The 25,087-nt window shown below is 40.6% G+C and overlaps 1 protein-coding gene across 8 annotated transcripts in view; it reads left to right on the forward strand.

Annotated features, from left to right (window-relative positions):
* The first annotated feature begins 22,704 nt into the window (after positions 1–22,704).
* The window catches only part of SMG7 (SMG7 nonsense mediated mRNA decay factor), a 75,087-nt gene continuing 72,704 nt past the window's right edge, over positions 22,705–25,087 (forward strand). For all 8 annotated transcript variants that reach the window (XM_045536380.1, XM_045536373.1, XM_045536374.1 and 5 more), the window contains exon 1: positions 22,705–24,043. Coding sequence is in view for 2 of the 8 variants with exons in the window: in XM_045536375.1 (XP_045392331.1) it covers positions 24,015–24,043 (29 nt within the window). In the remaining 6 variants the exon portion in view is untranslated. The remainder of the gene's footprint in view (positions 24,044–25,087) is intronic.

Raw genomic sequence — 25,087 nt, forward strand, 5'->3', positions numbered from 1 at the left:
AAGGAGACGTAGACATGATGATGAAATGTTACATGGTGTACTGGATTGGATCTCAGAACCAAGAAAAGAAAAACTGGTGAAATCTGAATGAAGTCTGTAGTTTAGGTAACAGTATTATACCAAAGTTAATTTCACAATTTCAATCATTGTATTATGGTTATGCAACATGGTAACACTAGGGGAAGCTGAATTGAAGCTATCCATGAACTCCCTGCACTATATTTGCAACTTTTCTGTAAATCTAAACTTATTTCAAGACAATTTTTTTTAAAAAGTGTTTAGGCTGGTACATACTAGCTAGTGTCTGATGTTATCTTCTCTTGGTTAAATTACTTGATCATCAACCCCAGAGAATGATAGTGCTGGGAAATCTTATTGCCTTTAAATAAAAAGTGTGTTTCTAAGGATGAATGATTTTGGTGGTGTTTATAATTGCCTTAGTCTATTCAGGCTGCTATGACAAAGTACCATAGCCTGGATGGCTTAGGAACAGCAGAAGTTTCTCATGGCTCTGGAGGCTGGAAAGTCCAAGACGAAGGCGCTGGCAGGTTTGACATCTGGTGAGGGCCCGTCCATTCTGGCTCATAGACACCTTCTTGATGTGTCCCCTCATGGTGGAAGGGGTGAGGGACCTCTTTAGTCCCTTTTATAAGGGCACTAATCCCATTCCTGGGGATCATGACCTAATCACCTCCCAAAAGGCACCAACTCCTGATATCACCACCTTGGGAGTTAGGATTTCAACATATCAATTTTAGCACTGGGGTTGGGGGGGCGCGGACACAAACATACAGACTATAGCAATAAGTTTGGGAAATTTGTTTGCCCTTTAAATAAACAATATCATGATGGGAAGTTGCCAAGCTGATGCTTTTAAAAATTAGTGCTTTTGATCAATGTCACTTTTGAGTAGCTGAGGATACCTTAGTTTCACTGTCCAGTCAGTGGAGACTGCTTTGCAGAGTGACAACGAGGCTGGAGAATTGGGTCTGGACCCATGACCACGTAGGGTGAAGAGGAGTGAGCTACACGTGCCCCTGATTTTGCTGTGCGGGCTCCACACCCACCGGACCGGCTATCCAACCCTGTATTTTGAGTCCATTTGGAGGTATAAGATCCAGGATGCCTGAATCAAACCAATGCTAAAACCAGAATACCTAAAAATTAGTGTGAAAACTATGGCAAATAGAGGCCTTACCATTGGCCCTAAGTGTTTTTGATATTACTGACTTCAACAGTGGTCAGCAGAGAGGCTGGGGAAGGATGGAGAGGCAGCTTTGGAACATGTACTTGTAAGCTGATTTGTATTCTTACTTGTGCTTCATCCTTCATTAAAATGTTTGTTTTTTTCTATTATGGAACAGCGCTTTGTAGTTTTGCCCTGGCTAAGCATTTTCTTGCTCAGTAGCTTTTGTAAAGCTACAGTCAAGTCGTTTTTTGCTTATTATTTATGCTCCTACCTGCTTACAAAAAGGATCTAAGACGGCTTATTCCCCGAACAACTGTGTTAACCCTAGGCCTTCATTCTCTTCCAGACCATCTGTTCCTCTTTACCGTGAAGTTATCATACTAAATATGTGACAGCACAATCATTTCCATGGCAACGGGCTGTAGTCCTCACCACTGAATCCTGACTTCACTCTGACCAAGATCAAGTAGCAGAGGGTTGGGGTACAGGCTGACATTTTCTATTCTTTTTCAAGTTCGGTTTCTCTCTGAAGAAGTTCCTACTATTGATTCCAAATTTTATATTCAGCCTGGATATCTGTTTTTGTATAGTTTACACATGAAGTATTTGCCCAGCAAATAGTTAGATATGTAAGCCAAAAAATAAGAATTTGAGAAAAATCCCACAACCCCCACCCCCCTCACACACTTTGATATATAAACTTGCTTGAAACTGAGATGATTAGCAGATGCGCTTCTAGTTTGTATAAAAGAAAAGAGAACAAGAAATCCATTTAAAAGACACGAAACTTCTAAGCCTAAGAAATTTGCTTTGATGACTGATAAGCAGTGAGAGGCAGCTGACCTAGTTCCTACTCAATGGTTTCTTTATCTTCCTTAGCACAAGTAAGACACAAAGGGTCTTCCTGCACAAGCTCAGACCATCTGACCAGAGGAAGATAGATGGGCAGCTTTATTCACGTAAATGACCAGTACCCAGATATTTTGTTCATCTGTTTCCATCACATACGGCTTAACAGTCTTTGGAGAAACTCCTTAGAACACCATTTGCCATGCTGTGGAATTGAGCTAAGGGTACAAACTTTTAAAAGGGAACGAGTTACTGGAGCATGAGAAGAAAATACCTAATTGGTCCATCAATTTAGCAGTCGGATAGGACAGATGGCAAGGACGCTTATAATGAGGCTCTCCTGGACATGACGAAATCGATATCACATATGTTTTATATAACATATATGTCCTATTTTATCTCATACATTTTATACATTATACATATCTGTGTCAGAGACAAAGTGTGACATGTGGAAGTGACCATCTTCCCCCTTCTTCTGTTGTCCTCCAGCTTCCTTGCTGAGGGAGTGGGGAAGCTGTAGGGGGAAGATAATGGGGAGAAAAGATGATAAGGGATAGAAAGAAGAGCTGGAGAGAAGCTGAAGTGATTTACATATTTTTTAAAAGATGAGAATTACCTGAAGTGGCAGAGATCTGGAAGGAAGCGGAAGGGGGCAGAGGAAGCAGGGACGTGAGAGGAGAAGGGAGTGAGTAACAGGCAGAGAGAGGGGTCTGGACAGCAGCTGCTCTGGGCGTGGAGCTTTGGGGAAATAAACAGGAAAGGAGGATTTTAACTGAATTCTATTGTTTGTTATATGTTGTGATTCGTCACTTCACTACTTCTTCAAGAGTCTTTAGTGAAGATCAATTATTTTTCAAAGCTGTTTAAAGGTGGATTTGTGATTCTTTTTGAATGAGACCTAATGTTGAGATGGACGCTAAGGCTGGACGAAGCTCTATTCTGGTTTTATAAATATTTATGCAGTCGGACTCTCTTGAGAATAAGTGGGGCCATCATCAACTGTTATGTCTTAACCTTTGAGATTGTGTTAGCCAGAGCTGTCTCAGTCCCACATCATATCATATTTGCAGTGGGTGCTGTCCACAGATGGGTGGCACTCCATGGTCTGAAGTTTTTAACTGTTATGAAATTTAATTTTAGCCTTAAAGGATTTAGAAACTTAGATGAGTCATACATTGAAAGAGGGGGAGGAAAAGACACCATGATTGCTTCAGGGAGGCCGAACGCCAAGCCCTGGACCCAGGTTTTGAGTCCCAAGAGAAGGCAAAGCATGACAACAGAGAGCATCATGACACCTAGAGGACAGGCCTCCCTGACAACGAGACGTAGCATTCAGGCCTGCTCCAATCTCACACTGCTCTGAGTCTTGTACAGATGTAGTTGCTTTAAAAAATGCAGAGTTTGCACTCATGCATAGGAGCATGGTAGTAAGTGGTAAGAAAGTCCTTGCATGAAGGTCATCATCACTTTTAATATTATCAACACTTTTGCAGATATGAACATTATAATGGAGGATACGTCATGGTTCAGGTGAGGCTAAGGTAAGACAAGGTGAAAGTGATCATCAGGACGAAAATGGAAGGCCAGGGCAAGAGTAGGAAGGATCAGCAATTCCCAAGTGTCCCAAATAACAGGAGTCTCTACGATGTGCTGTGATAAGAAGGAGTTCTACGGGAAAATAATCTGGGGCACAGTGCATAATTTTTTTCCTCTTGGGGAAATAAATACACGTTTGCATGTTTATAGGCTCTGAGAAGTCCCACCAAGAAAAAAAATCTGCTTAAATTACTGTTGCCCAAATTTATTTGATCATAGAACACAATGCTTTAGCAACATTTATTAACATCTCAAGAGACTAGCATTATTCAAAACATAGATTGATTAATATTGGGTAGATGATATAAAAACCATTTCATAACAGGGTATATTACTATTGCAGCTAAAAAAGAAAATACTAGGAGGTGCGGGCCTATTGTCAACCTATATTCAATTACCACGAATTTGACCTTCCTATAATTTTGGTATAGGGCTTCACCTACCATGCATCAGGGTTTATTTCATAAACACTGGGTGAGATTTGCATTTGACACTCTCTGCAAAGTTTCATTCTTTTCTTTGTTTCTCCAAAATGCTCATTACCTTCATGATGCCTATTACTTCCCAGAAACTCCCATTTGGCAAATCTCCAGGGTGTAAACTTTCCTTTGCAGGGTTGCCTGCATCAGAGTTTTTAAACTCCCTCCCACCAAACCAATCTTATTCTTCAAGAAACTGCTTTCTGCTAGGGAACCCACAAATGAGCCTAATGTTACCGTTAGCCAGGTTACATATTTGCAGCATAACAAGGGCTTCCTGAAAATATAATGCCTTTATCCTAAAAAAAAAAAAAGAAAAGAAAAAAGAAGAAAGAAAAAAAAACGATTCCCAAGGTAGGGATTTCCAGAACTGGGCAAGTTAACAAAAACGAAACATTTTGGGTTAAATGGGCCTTTAATGATCCACAGATGGTCCTTGCTGCTTCTCTTTAAATGAAGGGAACTCAATCTGCAGGATGCTGCTGTCTTTGAAGGAGCCATGCCTCACTGTATGGTATATTTCTTCTCAGTAGCCCAGGAATTGCTGTTACAATGTTTCATAAGTAAGATAAGTGTGTGGGGGGGTATTTATTCATTTACTTAATGAATAAACAAATGGCTATTTCTGCTTGGCTGTAGATTTGTTTTTAATTTTTGTTTATTTTTGAATAGGTAACATACTCACATATACAAAATCAAAAGGTACAAAAGAGCGTATCAGGAAAAGTATGCCACCCTGAGCAAGACGAGACCCCGTCTCTACTAAAAATAGACAGAAATTAGCTGGACAACTAAAAATATATAGAAAAAATTAGCCGGGCATGGTGGCGCATGCCTGTAGTCCCAGCTCCTTGGGAGGCTGAGGCAATAGGATTGCTTGAGCCCAGGAGTTTGAGGTTGCTGTGAGTTAGGCTGACGCCACGGCACTCTAGTCCGGGCAACAGAGTGAGACTCCGTCTCAAAAAAAAAAAAAAAAGAAAAGTCTTCTTTCTCTGCCCCTCAGTGATCCTGTTTTCTTCCCCAGAGGCAACCACTATTACCAATTTCTTAAATTTGTTTCCACTGGTATTCTATGTATTTATAAACATATTCTTACACAGATGGTAGTGTAATATACATCCTGCTTTCTAAATTTTTTCATTTATCAATATACCTTAGATATCCTTCCATATTAGTATATGGAGAGCTAGTGGCTTGCTTATTTAAACAGCTGAGTAGCACTCACTGAATGCCTATGCCATTGCATTTTGCCATTCTATAAAATATATATGTTCTTGCCAATCTTTCATATAATTAACAATATTGCATTGCATAGATTCACTGGATAAACACCTAGAAATTGAATTTGTGTGGATGGGTACATGTATGTTTACTTTTAAAAGATATTTCCAAAGTTATCTTTCTCCCCTACACATCCATGAACTGTATGTGAGTGGCTACTTCCTCAAACCTTTATCAAACCAGTATTTTATCTAATGTTTTGATCTTCGACAGTTGGATAGATGAAAAATTGTATGTATTTTCACGACATGGGAACCAAAGATAGAGAAGTTACAACTCAGGATAAGTGTAAAGTGTGTTAACACTGTGTTTTCCATTGGTGATGTGGGGCAGAATATCCCATCTTACTGAACTCAGGGACCTGTCCCTAAGCAGAGAGGTATTGAATTAAAATAATAAGTTAACCTTAAATCAAAAGTGATTTGAGATTTAAGTAGGTTACCTCAAAAAGTTAAAGACTCCTTATACCAAGAAATCTTACACATACATAATTCTGACTTTGACACTTTCAGAAGAGGAGGGAAACCATAATCTCTTGAGGGTTTTCTAGCTCCCTGATTCTACAATTTCTGTAATTCTATGGAATATGAAGTACTGACAATGTGCAGAATACTTTCATTACCAACCTATCCATGATTACAGTTTATAATCAGTAAATATAAATCAGGAGAAAAGGAAGGAGACTCCCGTTGTCTCCACTTCTGGTTCATCTCAGCCTTCCAGCCCTATGGCCACACCCAGGACCTTAAAATCATCTGGAGCCATTCGACCTCACAAATTTCAGATTCACACCTCTCACTATTGGACCACATCTTCTGGCTTTCCAGCCACCTCGTTCCATTACTGTCACCACACTTGTTCTCTCAATATAGCCGGCCTTTCCCCTTCCCTCTTCTTTCCCTACCAGGAAGGGAAAGGGAGTAGTCCTTCCCAGGACTACTCATTTTTTCCGCAGTGAGAAATGTATCTATACCACTACCCATCCTTGCTTCCTTCTTTCCTAACATAAAGATGCAGCACAAACTTTAATGTTTATGAAATATTTTTCTACGAATAAATTCAACTTCAATTACAAGCCTCCAATCCTAACATTGGAGGAAATATAATCTTGGCTAATTCTCTCCCTTTCTCTGGGTTGTAGCTGAATTTCAGAGTTTGGGGACGGCATTACATCATGGGGAGCAGTTGGGGTTTGGGGACTTGTGCCACGTATAATGCTGCCATCGTCTGTTTGCACTGGCAGCCTGCGGGTCTCCATCATCAGCCACCTGTCAACTCATGCTGGGTGCTGCCATGTTGTCAGCTTCAGGCCCTCAGGTGCATAGGAAGTTGTTTCACAGCTGCCTGAGGCTGGCTTGGGCCCATGTTCCCAGACGTCACTCAGTCTGTCTTTTTATTTTCATGAAAACAAATAAAATATTTAAAAGTACAAATAATAACATAAACGATTTATGTGCTTATCACCCAAAATGAACAAATGTTACTGTCTTTTCATATTTCCATCAGATTTTTTTAAAGAAATAAAACAGTGCAGATAAAGATCAAGTCCACTGTATGTCTTTCCTCAGCCTAACTCCTTTCCTTCCCTTACTCCCGAGAGACAAGCAATATCACGAATTTGGTGCAAATCTAGTCCATGTTGTTATGCTTTTGTCTGACATAATTGTAGACAAACACAATATCTTGTATTTGTGTTTTTTAAAAGTATATGCACATAGTATCAGACTGAATATAATATGCTGCAACATGATGTTGTAGAATGTTTTCAAAATGTATCCATGTATGACATAAAGTCAATTAGTTATTTTAACTTCTGTACAGTATTTCATAGAATGAATATACCACAGTTTGTTCCTTATTAATTCAATCTTGGGTTGTTTCCAGTGTTTTATTCATTTCTTTCTTTTTGAGACAGAGTCTCACTCTGTTGCCCAGGTTGGAATGCAGTGGTGCAATCATAGCTCACTGCAATCTCAAACTCCTAGGCTTAAGCAATCCCTCTACGTCAGCCTCTCAGTTAGCTGGGACTATAGGTGGGCACCATCATGCTGGGCTGATTTTTCTATTTGTTGTAGCAACAGGGTCTTGCTATGTTGCTCAGGCTGGTCTCGAACTCCTAGCATCAAGTGAGCCTCCTGCCTCAGCCTCCCAAAGTGCTAGGATTACAGGCATGAGCCACTGTGCCTGGCCCAGTGTTATATTAATACAAACAATGTTGCAACAACTATCCTTTCCTATTCCTTTCCCCCATCTACTACTCCTTACATTGTCCCTATCTCAGTAAATGACATCACCAGGCACCAGGTCTGGCTGCTCTGCCAAAAACTTCAGTCATCCTTGAACCCTTTCCCTCACACCTCAAATCTCCACCACCAAGTTATCTGTTTTATCTTCAGAATATATTCTGGATCCAACCATTTCTCAACACTTTGAACCAAGCCTAAGCCACCAACATCTCTTTCCTAAGACTGCAATAGTTTTCTATTTTCACCATACAGCCTCTTCTCCATGGAACAGCCAGAGTGGCCTTGTAAGAATGCAAATTAGATCAACCGTGTCCCTGCACAGAACCCTCCAGTGGCTTTTCAGTACACTTAGTAAAACAGTCCAAACTCCCTACCTTGACCCGAAGGCCTTATGTGATGTAGCAGTTGCCTACCCTCCAGGTTAATCTCCTCCGACTTTCCGTCACTGACTCCACCCCACCTCGGGGACTTCTTTCTTTCTTCCAGGGTTTTAAGCTCATTTCTGCCTCAGAGTGTTTGCATTTCCCATTCTTTTCTTGTCCGAAATGCACTCTCCACAGAATTTAAACACAGATCTTGCTCCCTCACTTCTCTAATCCATTCAAATTCACCTTCTCAGGTAGGACTTCCCCATCTGTCCTGCCTAAATAGCACCTCCAGTCCCTATCCCTTTACCCTGCTGAACTTTGCTTCAAGGTGCTTGTCATTGTCTGAACCCATATACATACTTACCCATAAGTTCATCTCGGTTTCATGAAAGTAGTCTTGTTCATCATTTTATTCCCAAGGCTAGTATGATGCTTGGTTTAGATAGAAACTCGGTAAATATTTATTCAATATATATGAATTAATGTTTCCTCGTGCATATTTTCAATATTTTTTCCTAAATTATAGGTTTTCTGGATCACAGAATGTATGCATTTTCAACTAAATTATTTCCAAGCTGCCCTCCTAAGTGGTTGTATCAATTTATGTTTCCTCCGCAGTAGGTAAGATTTACTTCCTTCTATCCCTGCCAACACAGGGTATTGTCAAACTTAGAAATCTTTGCCAGTCTGATGGATGTTTTGATTTGCATTTCTCTGATTACTAGTGAGGTTGAGCGTATTTTCTTTTACTTTTTTTTCTATTGGATTGTCTTTCTCTTATTTACAAAAGTAATTTATATTGTCTGAATACTAATTATTTGTTTGATATGTATATATATATATATATATTACAATTATCTTCTCCCAGATGGTGGCTTTCCTTTTAATCTTGTTTATGGGATATTTTATCAAACAGACATACTAAATTCAGAGTGTTCAAACTTATTAGGCTTTTCCTTCATAATTTGTGCTTTTGCTGTCACGTTTAATCCTTCCTTCCCCTCTAATCATAAATGTGCTCTCCTATAATTTCTTCTGATAGTGATAAAGTTTTTACTTTGTTCCAGGTTTAGACCTTTTTCATCTGGAATTCACTTGATAGCAGTGGTTCCCAAACTGTAGTGTGGGGACACCTGGTAGTCCCCAGGACTCTTTCAAGAGGTATCAAAGTTCAAAACCATTTTCATAATAATACTGCGATGTTGTCTCTTTTTCACTCTCATTCTCTCATGAGCAGTGGAGACTTCCAGAGGCTACAGAACATGTCATGATGTTGTCACTCTGCTGCCTAACAGCGTGGGTGCTTAACTGTCCATGTGTTTTATAAATTACTCAGTTTTAATTTCTAGTGTGGTAAATGTCAACACATATAACTCACATAAACAAAAGCTCTTTGGGATCTTCAGTAAATTTTAAGAGCATAAAGGAGCCCTGAGACCAAAAGAAGTTTGAGAATTGCTGATATAAGGTATAAGAAAGGGACCTAATTTTTTATTTAATACAGAAAGTCAGTAATCCCCAAACCCTCCAGACACATAAGGTTTCCTTTATCGTAAGTCAAGGTCCCATGTGTACTCGTGTCTGTCTCAGTACTCTTTTTCATATTACAACACTGAACTATCTAATTACTACAGCTCTAGAAAGAACCTTCCTTTCTGAGAAGGCAAATCACGTTTCCTTCATTTTTTAGAATTGTCTTGGCTCTTGTTAGACTTTTTCTTTCTGTAAGTAGCTTCAGTATCAGCTTAAGTTCCACACACACAAAAAAATCTTGTTGGTATTTTGATTGAAATAGCATTGAATTGTGTAGAATTATAATTCTAATGGTATTGATTTTCTGTTCTGTGAGTTTAGTATTACAAACTTCTTATTATAATCTTCTTTTTTTTGCCCTTTGGTATTTATAACATTCGTCATAAAGCTTTTACACATTTTTGTTCGATTTATTCCTAAATATCTTATTATTTCTGCTGCAACTGTAAATGTGATCTTTCCCCCACTATTGCATAGGTGTGTGGAATTCCTATTACTTAGGTATATAGGATTGCTATAGATTTTTCACATTGATCAGGCATGTAGCCACACTGCTCAGCACTTGGTCATTCTAATTTTTTTTCTCATAGAGCCTCTTGGAGTTTCTAGCTAAGAAATGATATTGTCCACAAATATTTTTTATCCTTCCTTGCTAATCATTGAATACCTTTTTTCTCTTGTCTTAAAAACTTGTAGTATAGAGGTGGGGGGTGGGAAAAAAAACTTGTAGTATAATGTTTAATTGTAGAGGTTTCAGCAGGCTTGTCATTTTCTTGGCTCTAACAAGAATGTTTCTATAGTTTCCTAATTAAATATGTTTGTTATAGGTCCTTCATATATACCCACAGCAAGTTACCATTCCTAGTTAACCAAGACATTTTGTTTTTAATTATAGTTCTTGACTTTGTAATGCTTTATTTGAATCCATTGAGATGAGCATGTGGGCCTTTTCCTTCATCTGATAATGAGGTGGATTACAGATAGATTTTAAATTGCAGTACCATTGTAGTAGTGTAAACTTTATTTGTGCTTGATGTATTATTTTGTATACTTTGCTGGCTTTGATTTCATAATGACTTTATTTAGGATTTTCATGTGAATGTTCAAAAGAGAAATTCATCTATGATTTCCTTTGCCTGTAGAGTTGTCCTATTTTGATATCAAGATTCTACTAACTTTGTAAAATAAACTGAATAGCTTTACTCCTCTTATCTGGAATAGTTCGTGTGAGTTAGGATAGTCTGTTCCATGATCTTTAGTAAACTCACCTGTAAAACCATCTGGACTGGTTTTTATGGCAAGGGGTAGAAAAAGAACAGGCAGCAGAATATTGGGAGATTTTGGACTACTGATCTATTCTCTTTATCATGATTGATTTATTCAGATTTTCTATTTCTTCTTGAGTCAACTTTTTAATTTGTGTTTTACTGGCAAAGGGTGGATTTCACCTCAGTTTTCAATTGACTGACATAAAGCCACTCAGTATTATAAATTTTCTAGCATAACCAATGATATTTTTAATCTCTATTCTGCTGTATGTATTTCTAGTTGTGTACCTCTTTGAATTCCTAATATTGCTTATTTATGCTATCTTCTTTTCAATGTGGCTTGCTAGAAGTTTATTTTATTGGTCTCCTCAAAGAAGCAGCTTTTGTTTTTTTTTTTTTTGAGACAGAGTGTCACTTTGTTGCCCGGGCTAGAGTGAGTGCCGTGGCATCAGCCTAGCTCACAGCAACCTCAGACTCCTGGGCTTAAGCGATCCTACTGCCTCAGCCTCCCTAGTAGCTGGGACTACAGGCATGAGCCACCATGCCCGGCTAATTTTTTTGTATATATATTTTTTTAGTTGGCCAGATAATTTCTTTCTATTTTTAGTAGAGACGGGGTCTCACTCTTGCTCAGGCTGGTCTCGAACTCCTGACCTCGAGCGATCCACCCGCCTCGGCCTCCCAGAGCTAGGATTACAGGCGTGAGCCACCGCGCCCGGCCAGAAGCAGCTTTTGAATTTATTAATAAACTTTACTTTTTTGGGATAGACTCTGTTCATTTTCTAGCTTCTTGGGGTGAATGCTTAGCTCATTCACTTGAAATCATTTTTAATAAATGTATTTAATGCCATAAATTTCCTTCAAATGACTGCCTTACCTGCCTTATACAAGTTGTTCCATGCAGCGTTTTCATGGTTATTCTTTTCTAAATGATTTGTAATTTTTACTTTAAGTCATGAGTTATTTAAAAATGTGTTTTTAAGTTTCAAACATAAAAAAATTGATTTCTAATTTAGCTAAATTTTGGTCAGAGAATGTAGTCCGTACTACAGTGGTTGTTTGAAATATCTGGCCTAGTATATGGTCAAATTATAGAAATGTTTAATGTGTGATTGAAAAGAGTATGCATTCCGTATTTGTTGGTTGGAGGGTTTTTACATATGGATATAGACATGATAGAAATTTTTCATTTCCTAGAGATGATCCATTCCCACTGGAATAGAAATCCAGATAGGAAAAATAAATTGACTTTAAAATAAACACATTCAACAAGATAAATAAAATATCTAAAAAAAGAACCAAAGCTTAAGACACAAATATGAAATATATGAATAAAGAAAAGATCAATATTAAAAATAACTAAGAAAAAATGGGCCAGGCGCATTGGCTCAAACCTGTAATACCAGCACTTTGGCAGGCTGAGGTGGAGAATTGCTTAAGGCCAGGAGTTCAAGATGAGCCTGGGCAACATAGCAAGACCCTGTTTCTAAAAAAAGAAAAAAAAAATTTAAAAACTAGCCAGGCATGATGGTGTGGGCCTATAATCCTAGCTACTCAGGAGGCTGAGACAGGAGGGTTGCTTGAGCCCAGGAGTTTGAGGTTGCAGTGAGCTGTGATCACACCACTGTACTCCAGCCTGAGTGACAGAGCGAGACCTTGTCTCAAAAATAAATAAATAAAATGGAAACATTGTGATAAAAAATTCAATAATGAGATGAACTCTAAACTGGTCAGAGAAAGAATTACTGAATTGGAAGATTGCCCTAAGGAAATTATCCAGAATTCAGCATGATATAAAAGAGAAGACATATTGTGGAAGTTTTAAATCATGGCCACAATTTTTTTGGTATTCCTCTTATTAAGAGGTGGGTCTACCCCACCCCCCATACTCCCAAACTGGGTGGGCTTGTGACAAAGTAAAGGTGGAAGTGACATGTGTGACTTCTGAAGCTAGGTAATAAAGGTCCATGCGGCTTCCACCTTGTCTGCTGGAATACTTACTACTGGAGCCCTGGGCGGCCATGGGAGAAGTCCGATTCCCCTGAGGCCACTGGGATGCGAGGAAACCCGAACCACGTGGAGAAGTCACGTGTAGGAATTCCAACCTATGATCCCAGCAGAGTCTAACCTTTGTCACCTTAGCCTAGACATGTGAGTCAAAAATTCCCCAGCCATTCAAGTGACCACCCACTGTTCAAGTCTTCTCACCTGACACCCTAGATATCATGAAGCAGAGTCAAGCTCTCCCTGATGTACCTATACAGATTTCTATAATGCAGAATCTATGAGCATAATGAAATGGTTATTGCTTCTTGCCATTATGTTTTGGAGTGGTTTCTTTGTTATATAACAATACATAGACAGAACATTTTTTTTTTTAAGTGTTGAGGGTCTCAGCTGTGTTCCCCAGGCTAGACTTGAGCTTCTGGGCTCAAGGGATCCTCCTGCCTCAGCCTTCCAAGTAGCCTGGACTACAGGCACTTGCCTCCAGTCCCAGCTGCTATAGTGGAAATTTTTAATATATCTATCATAGGTTTATTAAGTACCTACTATGCCATAACCGTATGTTGAATTAAAGATGAAGTTAAGATAATAGAATGAAAAAAATTTAAATGTCCTTAGATTCAAGGTAAAAGATAGTTTTGGTAAAGAAAACACGATTGGTATTGCCAAACGGAACAGGAAGTTTAAAAGAATAAAAATTTACAAGAGATTATTAGATTTAGTTAAAAGGTTCCTAATTATCTCAAGATCACCAGAGGGGTAAAAGAGGACTTTCTGCAGACTATATAGTAGTTCAACAACTATCTGGATGGCACTGTTTTGTTTTAAGTGGTGTTTTCACTCTTACTAAAATAAGAGTAGGTTGACATTCCACTTTGTACTTACAGCCAAATTTGAATGATACATTTCATTTTGAAGACTATTGGTCTTTAAAATAGCAATATAAAGTTTCTCAAGGTGTATAGTTCCTTGAACTGGATCTTAAACGGAATCATCTCCACTGTCACAGATTCCAGGCAGCAAAACTAATCACAAGTTAGAGATTGCTGAGTCTAGAAGTATGTTTCAAAGGTCACAGGGTCCCTTTTCTTGCTTTTAAGACAGATTGGGGATCTAGCCTCTTCTTTCTTCTTTCTCAATTCAGTTTTCCTGACTCTCTTTTTCTTTGTCATCCACAAATAGAAAAAAAAAGAAAGAAAAGAAAAGAAAAGAAAAAAAAAAAAAGCAAATGTTGAGATCCCTTCCTGACTGGTCACATTCCAGAGAAATGAGGAAATGCAGGTTGTTATATAACTAGGAGGAGCCGGGGTGTGACCTAAAGTCGAGGAAGGAGAAGAAAAGAATTGTAAAGGAAAGAGAAAGCAAAAAGGTTAAATAAAGGTTTAACTTTAGACTTTTATTACTTAAGATGATTCTCTGTGACTCCCATCCAGGGTGTGCCATCTTTCTCAGGCTGTGATGGTTTCCAGAAGTAGATCCAAAATTACCAGGTGTTTTGATCAGTAACTGTGTATTAAAAAATGATCACTCTCAACAATTTCTGCTTGTACATAAGTATCAGCACCTGATATTGCATTAGAGCCTTAGGAAGTGCCTACAACAAGATATTTTTTTCAATCAAGTTGTGAAAAGCTACTACGCTTATTTTTAATCTGCCTTCTTTGCAACTTCCAATGTTTCTTTCAGGATCCTGTAAAATAGCAGATAGTTCAGACATTCTTTAAAAACAACAACAAACAATGAAACACCTAACAACAGCAGCGGCAGCAGCAAAAACCAAAAAAAAATCAGCTTTGCTTTTTGGCTGGTGGGAGATGTTGAAAAATACATACAAGAAAAGCCACCCATATGTAGTCTATCTCAGTTGTAACTGCTATTAACATTTTATTGCATTTCTGACCATTTTCTGAGTTTCTATTTCATAGTTGCACTTTATATATACAGGTTTGTATCTTTCAGGCATATCTTAGTCTAGTATACTTTCAGCCACAGTTTTCCATCACTTTTCTGGCAGGTAGAGCGAGCTGTATGTAGTCCTTTTCCTGCTGGGAAATAGAGTTTGAAAAAGGAAACCCTGCAAAATCTCATTCTGAGGGACTTTGTAGTTGACTGGGACACTTAAGTGGATTATCTGATTGCATGCCTGTACTTGATCTCAAGGTGGAATGGTTCCAAAGACCTCTACCGCAGTATTTACCACTTTACAATATAACTTCCCCTATACTTAGTTCTCCTCTAAACTTTAAGGTCTGAGAGCAAAACTGTATTGTTCACCATTTGCACCCCAATAACTAGCATACAACCTGATATAATGAAAGTTCTCAATATATTAATATATTTGAAGAATGGATGAACGAATGAATAAATTACTAAATGCTAAAATTATAGACGATAGGTAGTTTATCACACTTCTCTGTAATATAGGAATACACACCAGGTTTTAGTCTGAAAATGTTGGTTCTTAGCACACTCATGGCCAAAGAATGACCAGACATGCCAAAGTAAGGCAAGCAAGAGAAGGAGGTTTATTGAGGAGAGAAAGATAGGATTGCAGGGCAAGAGCAAGACATAGGTTTACAGAGCATGATACATACGCCACAGATGATGACCAGACCCATTGTCACAGCAAAAGGAGAGCCAGAGGAAGGGGCCAAAAAAGGGGCTGGCTATGGTCTGTGTCTTGTTTTATAGTGCCCGGATAGGAACCTCCCGCATGGATCAGATGTCACCATGGAACCACTTTGATTGGACAGTTAGGAATTGCATGATCTGAATATTACTGTATATGCAGATCTCCCATGAGCCTCTCTGAAAGCCCATTTGGGGGGTGTGTATCACAATAGCAACCACTGTTGTCCCTAGGAGACCTGGAATCCCTCACTATCTATCTGGTAAATACCTGGCTATGTTTACCCAGATTAAAGTTTCCAGAAGTAAAGTTGTGGTTTAGATATAGATTTGTCTTGAAGTAGCAGAGAAATATAGGAATTGATTATCAATTGAACACTTTCTTTAGATCTAAACTTTTTAATTCTACCTAACATACCTGCTGTGCTTTAATGCTAAAATTTTGCTGTCCCTCAAATACTTACAGAAAATTAATTTCAAATTCTTTCTACAACGAATAACCTTCTGTTAACATCTAGGCCACTGCTGCCTACGTTTTGGAAATGTTGGCATTCTAATGTTTGGCATGCCCTATATAGCCTTGGTCCTGCCACAGGCATATTGTTAAGGAAGAACTAAAACCATGCATGTCTTCTTAGACAAAGGACTGGACAACTTAGAGGACCACATGGGAACATTACAGCCAATGCTGGAGAGTGAGGGTAAGAGAGCATACAAGCCAGAGCCATGCTGGAGATGCTAGTTTGAAAGAGGGCAGGAGAAAGCATAAGCATCTGGTTTTGTTCCTATGAGCCTCCTTATCTTCTTTAGCTTTGAACCCCACCTTGGATCTCATCTCATTCAAACATAAAACAGCTAATGAACTGAGACATCCTCCACAAAGAGATGAAAGATGTTTTCTCTCTTGGCAATTTATACTTGGTCATATGAAATAACTGGTCGTATAGTTTTAAGGCAGTATGCTGTGTACTTCCCTCTCTACAAATGCAATTCTACAGCACTCTGTGTTTGTTTTTTAAGACAAGTTAAACCTCCATTAATGAGAGTGTGTATGAAGTTCTTATTCACCCTATATACATAAGAGCCACACCATTTGTTGAGTGTCTCCTAAGTACCAGGCACTGCTATGTATGTTACTTACATTATTTAATTGAATTGAATTTGGAGAACTTGCCTCCAGAAACATAATTTAATTATTGCATTTACATTGAAACTGGATATGGCCCTTTCCTTAAGAATCTTACATTCAATTTGTTTAGCCCTATCCCATTATGGAAGAAAAAAATAAAAATAATAATGCTAAAATTTATAAACACTTTTCTGGTGAGACATAGAGACCACTGAGCTTTCCATTCTATATCCTGATCCAATTTCCTTTCTAAATTTTTTTTTTTTTTTTTTTTTTTGGAGACAGAGTCTTGCTCTGTCACCTGGGCTAGAATGCCTTGGCATCAGCCTAGCTCACAGCAACCTCAAACTCCTGGGCTTAATTGATCATCCTGCCTCAGCCTCCCGAGTAGCTGGGACTACAGGCATGCACCACCACCCCTGGCTAAGTTTTTCTATTTTTAGTAGAGCACTCTTGCTCAGGCTGGTCTCTAACTCCTGACCTCAAGCGATCCTTCTACCTCGGCCTCCCAGAGTAATAGGATTATAGGCATAAATCACTGTGCCCTGCCCTGAATTTTTAAATGTAATTTTTTGGTCCAATTTTCTAATTAGCTGATAGTCTCCCTTCTCCCTTGCTGTCCTTCCCTTAGCACTGTGTCTTCCTTCTGCCACATAATGAAAGAATTAACCGCTGTACCTAATCCTAAATTAGAAAACATAAAGTTAAATAAAAATGATTTCGGGGCTGGGCACAGTGGCTCATACCTGTAATCCCTACATTTTGGGAGGCCTAGGTAGGAGGATCACTTGAGGCCAGGAGTTCAAGACCAGCCTGGGCAATACAGTGAGACTCCACCTCTACAAAATGAAAAATAAAAAAGTTAACCAGATGTGGTGGCACATGCCTGCTGCTCAGGAGTCTGAGGTGGGAGGGTCGCTTGAGCCTGTGAGCTCAAGGTTGCAATGAGCTATGATGACGCCACTGCATACTAATCTGGGCAACAGAGCAAGATCTTGTCTCCAAAAAAAAGATTCGTTTGTTATGTTGATGACTAGTTTTTCTACATTGAAGTCTAAGGCTTTGCTGTGAGATAATTGATGAGTTATGCTTAATCTTATCATGTGCTCTTTACTCACTGCCTGAGTAAATTTCATTTAATTAAAACTTTCATCTTATGAAATATAATAGCAGATTTCAATTACCCAGATTAGTAGAAGGCCCAGTAAAATTCTTTTCTTACTGCTTAGGGATTACTTCTAGAGAATATTCCTCAGTAAGGTAGTTAGGAATTTTAAGCATTTATAGGAAAGCCATGGTCCAGATTTCTATTAATTTGTTTTTTTTTAAAAAAATTCAATGATGCAACAAACATTTATTAAGCATTTCTTCTATCTGGCATTCTGCTACGGGAGCAATAAAACAATAGTGAGCAAAACAGGCACAGTGTCTACTCTGACAGAGCTTACAATTAGAGGTAACAGGCATTGAACAAAGAATTACAAATATGACAAATGCCATGAAGAAGAAGGGCAGAGTGCTGTGGCAACACATAGCAAGCGTAGTTAACCTAGCCTGATGATGGGGGATAGGGAAGTAGAGAAGGGTTTTCCAAAGAGGGTCAGATTTAGGCTTGAAGCATAAGAAGAGAGAAGAATAGTCTGAGGAGAAGAGTTATCTAGAGACAGAGAGAACTTATGTAAAGGCTCTGAGTAGAAAAGAACACTGCCTACTTAAGCACCTAAGAAAAGGTCACTATAGCTAGCGTGGTGATGCCAGGGGGTGAGGGGGGATGTTAGAGAACATGCAGGCAGATACTAGAACACATAGATCACCTTAAAGATTGGAAACTTTATCCTAAGGGTAATGGAAAACCAATGGAGACCTAAAGTCTAACGGAGAAAACTTTTTAAAAAGCTTAATACGGCTAAAATGTGGAATATAGGTACATATTAATTTACTATGTAATTTGTTCTGAGATGTGCTCTTATATCTTAATCCAATAATATTAAGAAAAAAATTTTTTTTGTTTAAGAGATGGGGGTCTCCCTATGTTGCCCTGGCTAGTCTCCAATTCCTGGGCTTAAGCAGTCCTCCCACCTCAGCCTCCTGAGTAGCTGGGACTCTAGCTGCTCACCACCGTGCCTGGCTAATATTAAGAATTTTTACAAATATGGGACAAACTATCCAGGTTTCTGTTATGTAGATTTCGGAGAATCAAAAAGACCCTGAGAGAGTTAAGCAAAGCAAAACAATGCTTGGGTATATATTCTTATTATGCCTTGAAGTGATGAACATAAGTCCTAAGTTTCTTTGCTTTTCATCTTTATCATGTTAGCTTGAATTTCAAATGGAGATGATAAAATAATAATGGCAGGAAAAAGAGGAAGGTGTATGTGTATGTCTGTGTATGTACATGTGTTTCCCATGATTTTGAAGAATAGAGTTTTGATAACGAATAACAGTATCACATTCTCTGTGCTCAAAAATAGTATCTACCCTATAGATATTAGAAATGTAGAGACTAGAAAATATTAAAAGATTATGTTCTTTTCGTTCAGTGTTTTAAGAAAAAAATGGCAGCTTCTGGGTAACTCAATAGACTTCGACATAAAATATATGGATTTTAGATTAAGGATTCCAAGATGACTTTGGTAGTACTATGCTTGGGGTACTAAAGAGATGCATGAACACTAAGGCCTTCTGTCAATAGAGTAAGAAAGGCTAAGGTTTTTATTTTATTTTTAATGTTCTCTTTAGTCTTCTCTATGAGCATCTCTTCTTGTCTTCTCTACATTGTCTGTGTTAATTAAATGAGCAGATAAGATTTGGGGGTATGGTAATTTCTTAAGCGTATTTTCTTATTGGGAGTTGGGGGGAAACCTTGAAGATAATAATGTTTCCCTTAGTAAATATTAGGAGAGTGGACAAGGAGGAAAAGAGAGCTCTAACTATCATTACCCAACTGTGACCTCATTGCCTCCCAAACCAGAAGTTTCTTTTCTTGTTACAATGCTTCCTGACTATTCTTCAGGCTAAATGATTCCCTCTTAGGAGAGAATGAATAAATATACATTTGGCAAACTGTTTGAGGATGGCTGCTGACCCTTGATCTAAGAAATCTTGAGCAATAGGAGACCTGAGTTTAAATGTCAATTTGTATCTGAGTCATTATTTGAAGAGACTGAATCACTCACTTGATTGAATCACTTAACTCTATAGTCTGAGGTGTGGTACTAAAGAGTATGGGCTAGCTTTACATACATTGTATACTTGAGTATGCAATTGATAAATCATTCTCATTAAAACAGAAAAATATTTGTTAAGTGCCTAATAGTGCACAAGATTTGGAAACATTCAGAATATGTAGGCTAAAGATTAAAATAAATTAGTGCTTGTTAAGGAACAGGTGAGATGTCTATTATTATAAATAGGGAGGAGGCTTACTATGTATTAATTGTCAGGTTACTGAAGCTATGGGTAAATTTGGTATGAATGTTAAGAGTGGCTTCTCAGCTAGTACTTAGTAGTCGATTCAAAAGAGTCCACTCTATTTACTAGAGCAGAAATGTGATTATATTAGTGATATAGTGTTTTGTAGTGATAAAATGTTTATGAAAAGTTTTGAACCTTTAGAATCTGACTCACAATGTCCTGATATTGTATTCTTTTCTGTAATCAGAGTCATGGATAAAGAAATCTATCTTCTAGCACTGAACAACAACAGATTTGGGTGGTCTGTGGTCAGACCTATGAGTATTGTAGACAAAGGCTAGATAGACTATTATTTTTAAATTATTTTTAAAAATAATTTTGTTGTTGTAGTTCTAAATTATTCATTTTAGCTTGATATGAATGAGCAGAAAGAAAACTAAGATTTACTACACGCCAGTGTTGTATATCAGGCACTTACATACTCAGTCATATATATCATCATTAAGGGTCACAGAAAGCCTATAATAGGTAATGTTTCCATTTTGGTTAAGAAGCAAACTGAAGTTCAGATACCGAGATGGCAGAGTTGGAATGCACACTCAGGTCTGTCAGCTTATGACCTTTCCATGAAATCACTTCGTCAAAAAGACAAACCAAAAAACTTAAAATCACGTAGGATTAAAGGAAATGAGGCAGCTTCTCTTTAATTTCTCAGGGGAAAAAAGTGAATAAAATCTATTACAGAAAGATATCTGTATTCTACAAGTCTGTTGATTGGGGTAGAAAGAGATGAGATTGGAAAATGTGTATTAAGCAGTATGTAAATTCCAGGTCATAATTTTTCTGAATCCTATTGATTTTTGAAAGTTATTTTTAAGATTAGCATCAGTGTCTTCTAATCTGTAAATTATGTTACTATTCTTTTATATAGTTTATAGCAACATCATAAAATTATTGAAGAAGCTTATAAAATTCTTAGGAAAGCTGCTATAAAATACAAAGTTTCTTATTTTTGACCTCATCTGTGTTCCTACTTTGCTCGTACCTTAATTACGGAATCCATCATACTGCATCCTCATCACCTCTCTACTCTGACATCTCTATGAGAAGGTGGGTTCCTTCAAAACAGGGACCATGTCATTGTGGTATCCACAGTAACCTGGATGGTGTCTGAAATATAATAAGTGCTTAGTAAATGTTTATTGAATAAACAAACCAGCAAACCATAACAAAAAGATTCATCTTTCTGATCCCAGTTTCTGTATTTCCAAAATTAGAAGATAATAATATTTTCCTAGATTGCTTATCAAGAGTGTAATCTGCTCATATACTATTTACTGGAGATATTTACCACAGACATAAAAAGTTATTACGATGATTAGTAAAAGGGTAATTATGACATAGAATTTTTATTCTGGTTAAAATCTTTTAAAAATCTAACCAATAAACTTCAGGGAAGAAATGTAGGATTTTTGAGGTAGTATGGAGTAGTAATCTGGATCCACCCTTGGGCTCTCAGGGTTAAGGAAAAGCAGGCTCCTACACCAGAGATGAGAATAATCTCTCACTAGGTGGCTCTCTTTCCCGCGAGTGGGCGGCGTGTTGGTGCTGGGCGGGATTATTGGGGACATTGTATTGCCGCAATTACTGAGCGTCATGCCACATCATACTGGGCGTCTGCACCATGAGGGGCATAGCACACTTTCTATTTCGTTAATGACCGTCTGTCCTTGGGATTTATTTCAAAGCAGGCTCTACTTTCGTTTCCTCCAAACTTATACATGATGTTCCAAATGAACATTGGTCCAGTCTTTTAATAGGTACGGTCTCAGGGAAGTATCTATCTTGAAAGTGCCTCTTCAGCTAGCATGGAAAGACAGCAGGAATCAGGTATTCAAATCAAACCAAACCAAATCTAAATAGTTCATTAAAATCCTGATTTTAACTATCCAATGAGGGCTGCATTCTTGGAAGGTTTTATACCTTTACATATCCTAAAATACTTTGGGATAGCTGCTTAAATGACTCCACAATACGAATCGAAAATAAAATTTGTAAAATGTTAAATAATTACTGCAAGCCATCACAATAACGACTTCTCCAGGTATTTTTCATACTCCGTATTATTGACTCCATTCTCTTTTTTAGCCCCAAACCTGACAAAATACACATAACATTCAAAAAGATTTGTTCTAAGAATGAGAATTCTTTCCCTAGACTCCTTTCATTGGCCTTCTTGCCAGTGTATTTAGGGTTCTTCTTGATACTATTTTACCCAATGGTTTTCCCTCTAACCCGAAAGATACAGAGTGACAAGTTGTAAAATACCGCAGACCCGTGAAAGGAGGAAGATTGTAGAGGAGGGAGGAACTTGGAGGTCTGCCTTTAATAATCCAGCGGTCCCTCGTGGTATAGCGGTCAAGATTAAAAACGAACACAAAAGCAAAAAACGAAAAGAAAAAAAAAGAAAGAAAAGCAAAAAGACAAAAAAGAAAAATAATCAAGCCGGATCCCACTGGGGGCTGTCTCTAAGAGGGATGTTAATAGTAAGCCTCTCAGCTCGTCCAGGTTCTAAAGGCTTGAAAACCACTCGTTAGCCTTCTAGGATACGTTCCCACCCTCACCCTGGCCTCCTTTCAGCAGGCTCGAGGGTGTTACGCTGGATGGGGTGGATTTTGGGGAGGGGTCAACCGCCAGATAAAAGTCTGAAGTCCCTGTCGGCAGGAGAGGGATCGTGGCTGTCGTGTGCCGCTCTCCTCCCTCAGGGACCCCGTCCGGGAGGGATCCCGCCTCCCAGAGCCCAAGGCAGCTGTGGGGAAACCCCTTGCCCTTCCTCGCAGCCTAGCGCTGCCGCCTCGCCCTCCCGGCTCCAGCCCGCCGCCCGCGCCCTCCGGCCTCCCAGCCCTGCATCTTCTTCGCAGGCCAAGCTCTCTCCACGTCCGGCTCTGAAAGGAACCTATGGCAGTGGTTCCCGCCCGCGGGCGGGTGGAAAAGCCCACGGTGAATGTCTCGGGGTCTCCCCCCAGTTGCTGCGGGAAGGGGGAAGGGAGGAGGAAATGGACTTCACCGCCCGGGAGAACTACCTCGATTCCAACCTGGGGAAGGCCTTTAGATGGAAAGGAAGCCAAGGGGGAACCCTGGGCGGATTCCCGGGAATCCATTCGCTAAGGAGAGGGTCACCCTGTCGGCACACACCAGTTACTATGACAATACAACCCCAGCCATCAGTTGTCATGGCAGCCACTTATCCAATCCGATTGATTTCCTTTCTTTTCCTCCCTGGGCTCCACCCTATCCCCTCCAACAATCTCCCGGCGTGCATGGGGAGGGGCCGCAGAGAAGGGGAGGGGGTTCTTCGCGTCACTCCCTAGCGCGCGAGGGAAGACGAGAGTCCAGGGACTGGCGGGCGGAACTGTAGGAGGAAAAGGCGGTGTTTCCGGCGGGGAACAGTGGAGGAGTGGAAAAAGGAAGAGAGGAATCGGGTGGAGTGGAAGGACGGGGGAAGACTCTGAGTGTAACTCCTGGTTGATTTGGGCTCGATGTTCCCGGTGAGGCTGGGATTGCCCCCTCGCGCGGGAGGAGAGGGGTGGATTGGCAGGAAGCCTCCAAACGCCACCAAGAGGTCGCTCAGCAGCTGCACAGGGGCCACGCAGCTTGCTGATCCCAAGAGGGAGCGCTACCGATAGGCGGAAGTCACCGGAAGGGACCGGCGCTGCTGAAATCTCGCGCGAGAGACCCCCACTTCCTCCCTCTGCTTCTCCCTCCTCGTTCCCCCGCCCTCTTCCCTTCGCCCTCCTCCTCCCCCTCCCGGGTCGGAGTGTCCCTGCGCCGCACGGGCCGGAGCAGCAGCTAGAGCAGCTTTCCCCGCTCCCTCCCCCTCGCCTCATTCCCCCCCTCCCCCGCTGAGCGAGGAGGAGCCGGAGGAGAGGAAGATGGCGGCGGCCGCCAGCACCCGCGGGGCCGCGGGGCCGCTCCGAGGAGCCTGAGAGACCCACGGAGGCTTCGCGGGAAGACGCGGCGGCGGAGGATGAGCCTGCAGAGCGCGCAGTATCTCCGGTGAGTGCCGAGGCCGGCCCGGCTGTAGAGGGAGCGGGCCGAGGGTGGGAGCGTGGAGCAACAGACACGGAGTGGTACGTCCGGGGTGGCGGGGGAGTTACCGCGTCCTTCTCTCACCGGGCTGGGAGGCGGGGGCTGCGAGGGGTTCTGCGGGAGGGGCGGAGCGGGCGCACGCACGCCTGCTTGGGTGCAGCTGCTGCCGGCCAGGCTGGGCTCAGTGAAGCCGGCCGGTGCTGGTGCGAGAAGGGAGGTTGGGGAGGCGTGAGAAGGGGGACGCGCGCGCCGGGGGGCTCCGGCTCGCTGGCTGGGGCCGGGGAGAGGCGCCCGGGGAGGCGGCGGCGACCCCGAGTGGAGGTGGGTGTGGAGAAGCCTGATCCCCGTGGCGGGGGGATCGTGGGGTGGCGTGGGATTGGCTGGAGCGATGCATGAGGAGAGGACGGGGAGGAAGCCTGCACACCTGGGGTGTTGTGGGAGACCGAAGAGGGGGAGACCGCAGGAAACTGGAGCTTGTTCTCCGTTCTCGGGTTGGGAGTAGAGAGGAATAATGTCATCTGTAGGTAGTTCGCGGGGTGGTGGGGGGAATGAAGAGGGGGAATGGATGGGGAAGTGAGGAAAGGGGGGAGGTGCCATGGACGAGGTTGGGTTCTCCAGAAGAAACTGGGTTAGAATCAGTATAGTGCCGGAAGATACCATTCTGAGAGTCGTGTACATTCTTTACCAGTGGTGTAAGTAACTTGTATGTCGGAGGTAGCGTGACGCATGGGTACAGTGTGTATGTGTGTGTATGTGAGGTGTGTGTCTGGGGTTGGGGGAGGGTGGCGATTGATGTACATTTCAGGAAGAAGATGCAGAGACACTGGAACTTAGTACATGATGGGGAGAGCATATTGAATGGAAAGACACCAGCTATTGTGCAGCCAGAAACATGGAAGCAGAATAAGAGCTTGGAGGTAGAGGTAAAAGGGTCAAAAATCTTGACAGCAGGGAAAAAGAAGGTGTTAGAGCCTGAGATGAATTGGGGAGTTGTTACTGCTTAGAAAAGAG

This window comes from Lemur catta, chromosome 23 (genome assembly GCF_020740605.2).
Source record: "Lemur catta isolate mLemCat1 chromosome 23, mLemCat1.pri, whole genome shotgun sequence".
Lineage (NCBI taxonomy): Eukaryota > Metazoa > Chordata > Mammalia > Primates > Lemuridae > Lemur > Lemur catta.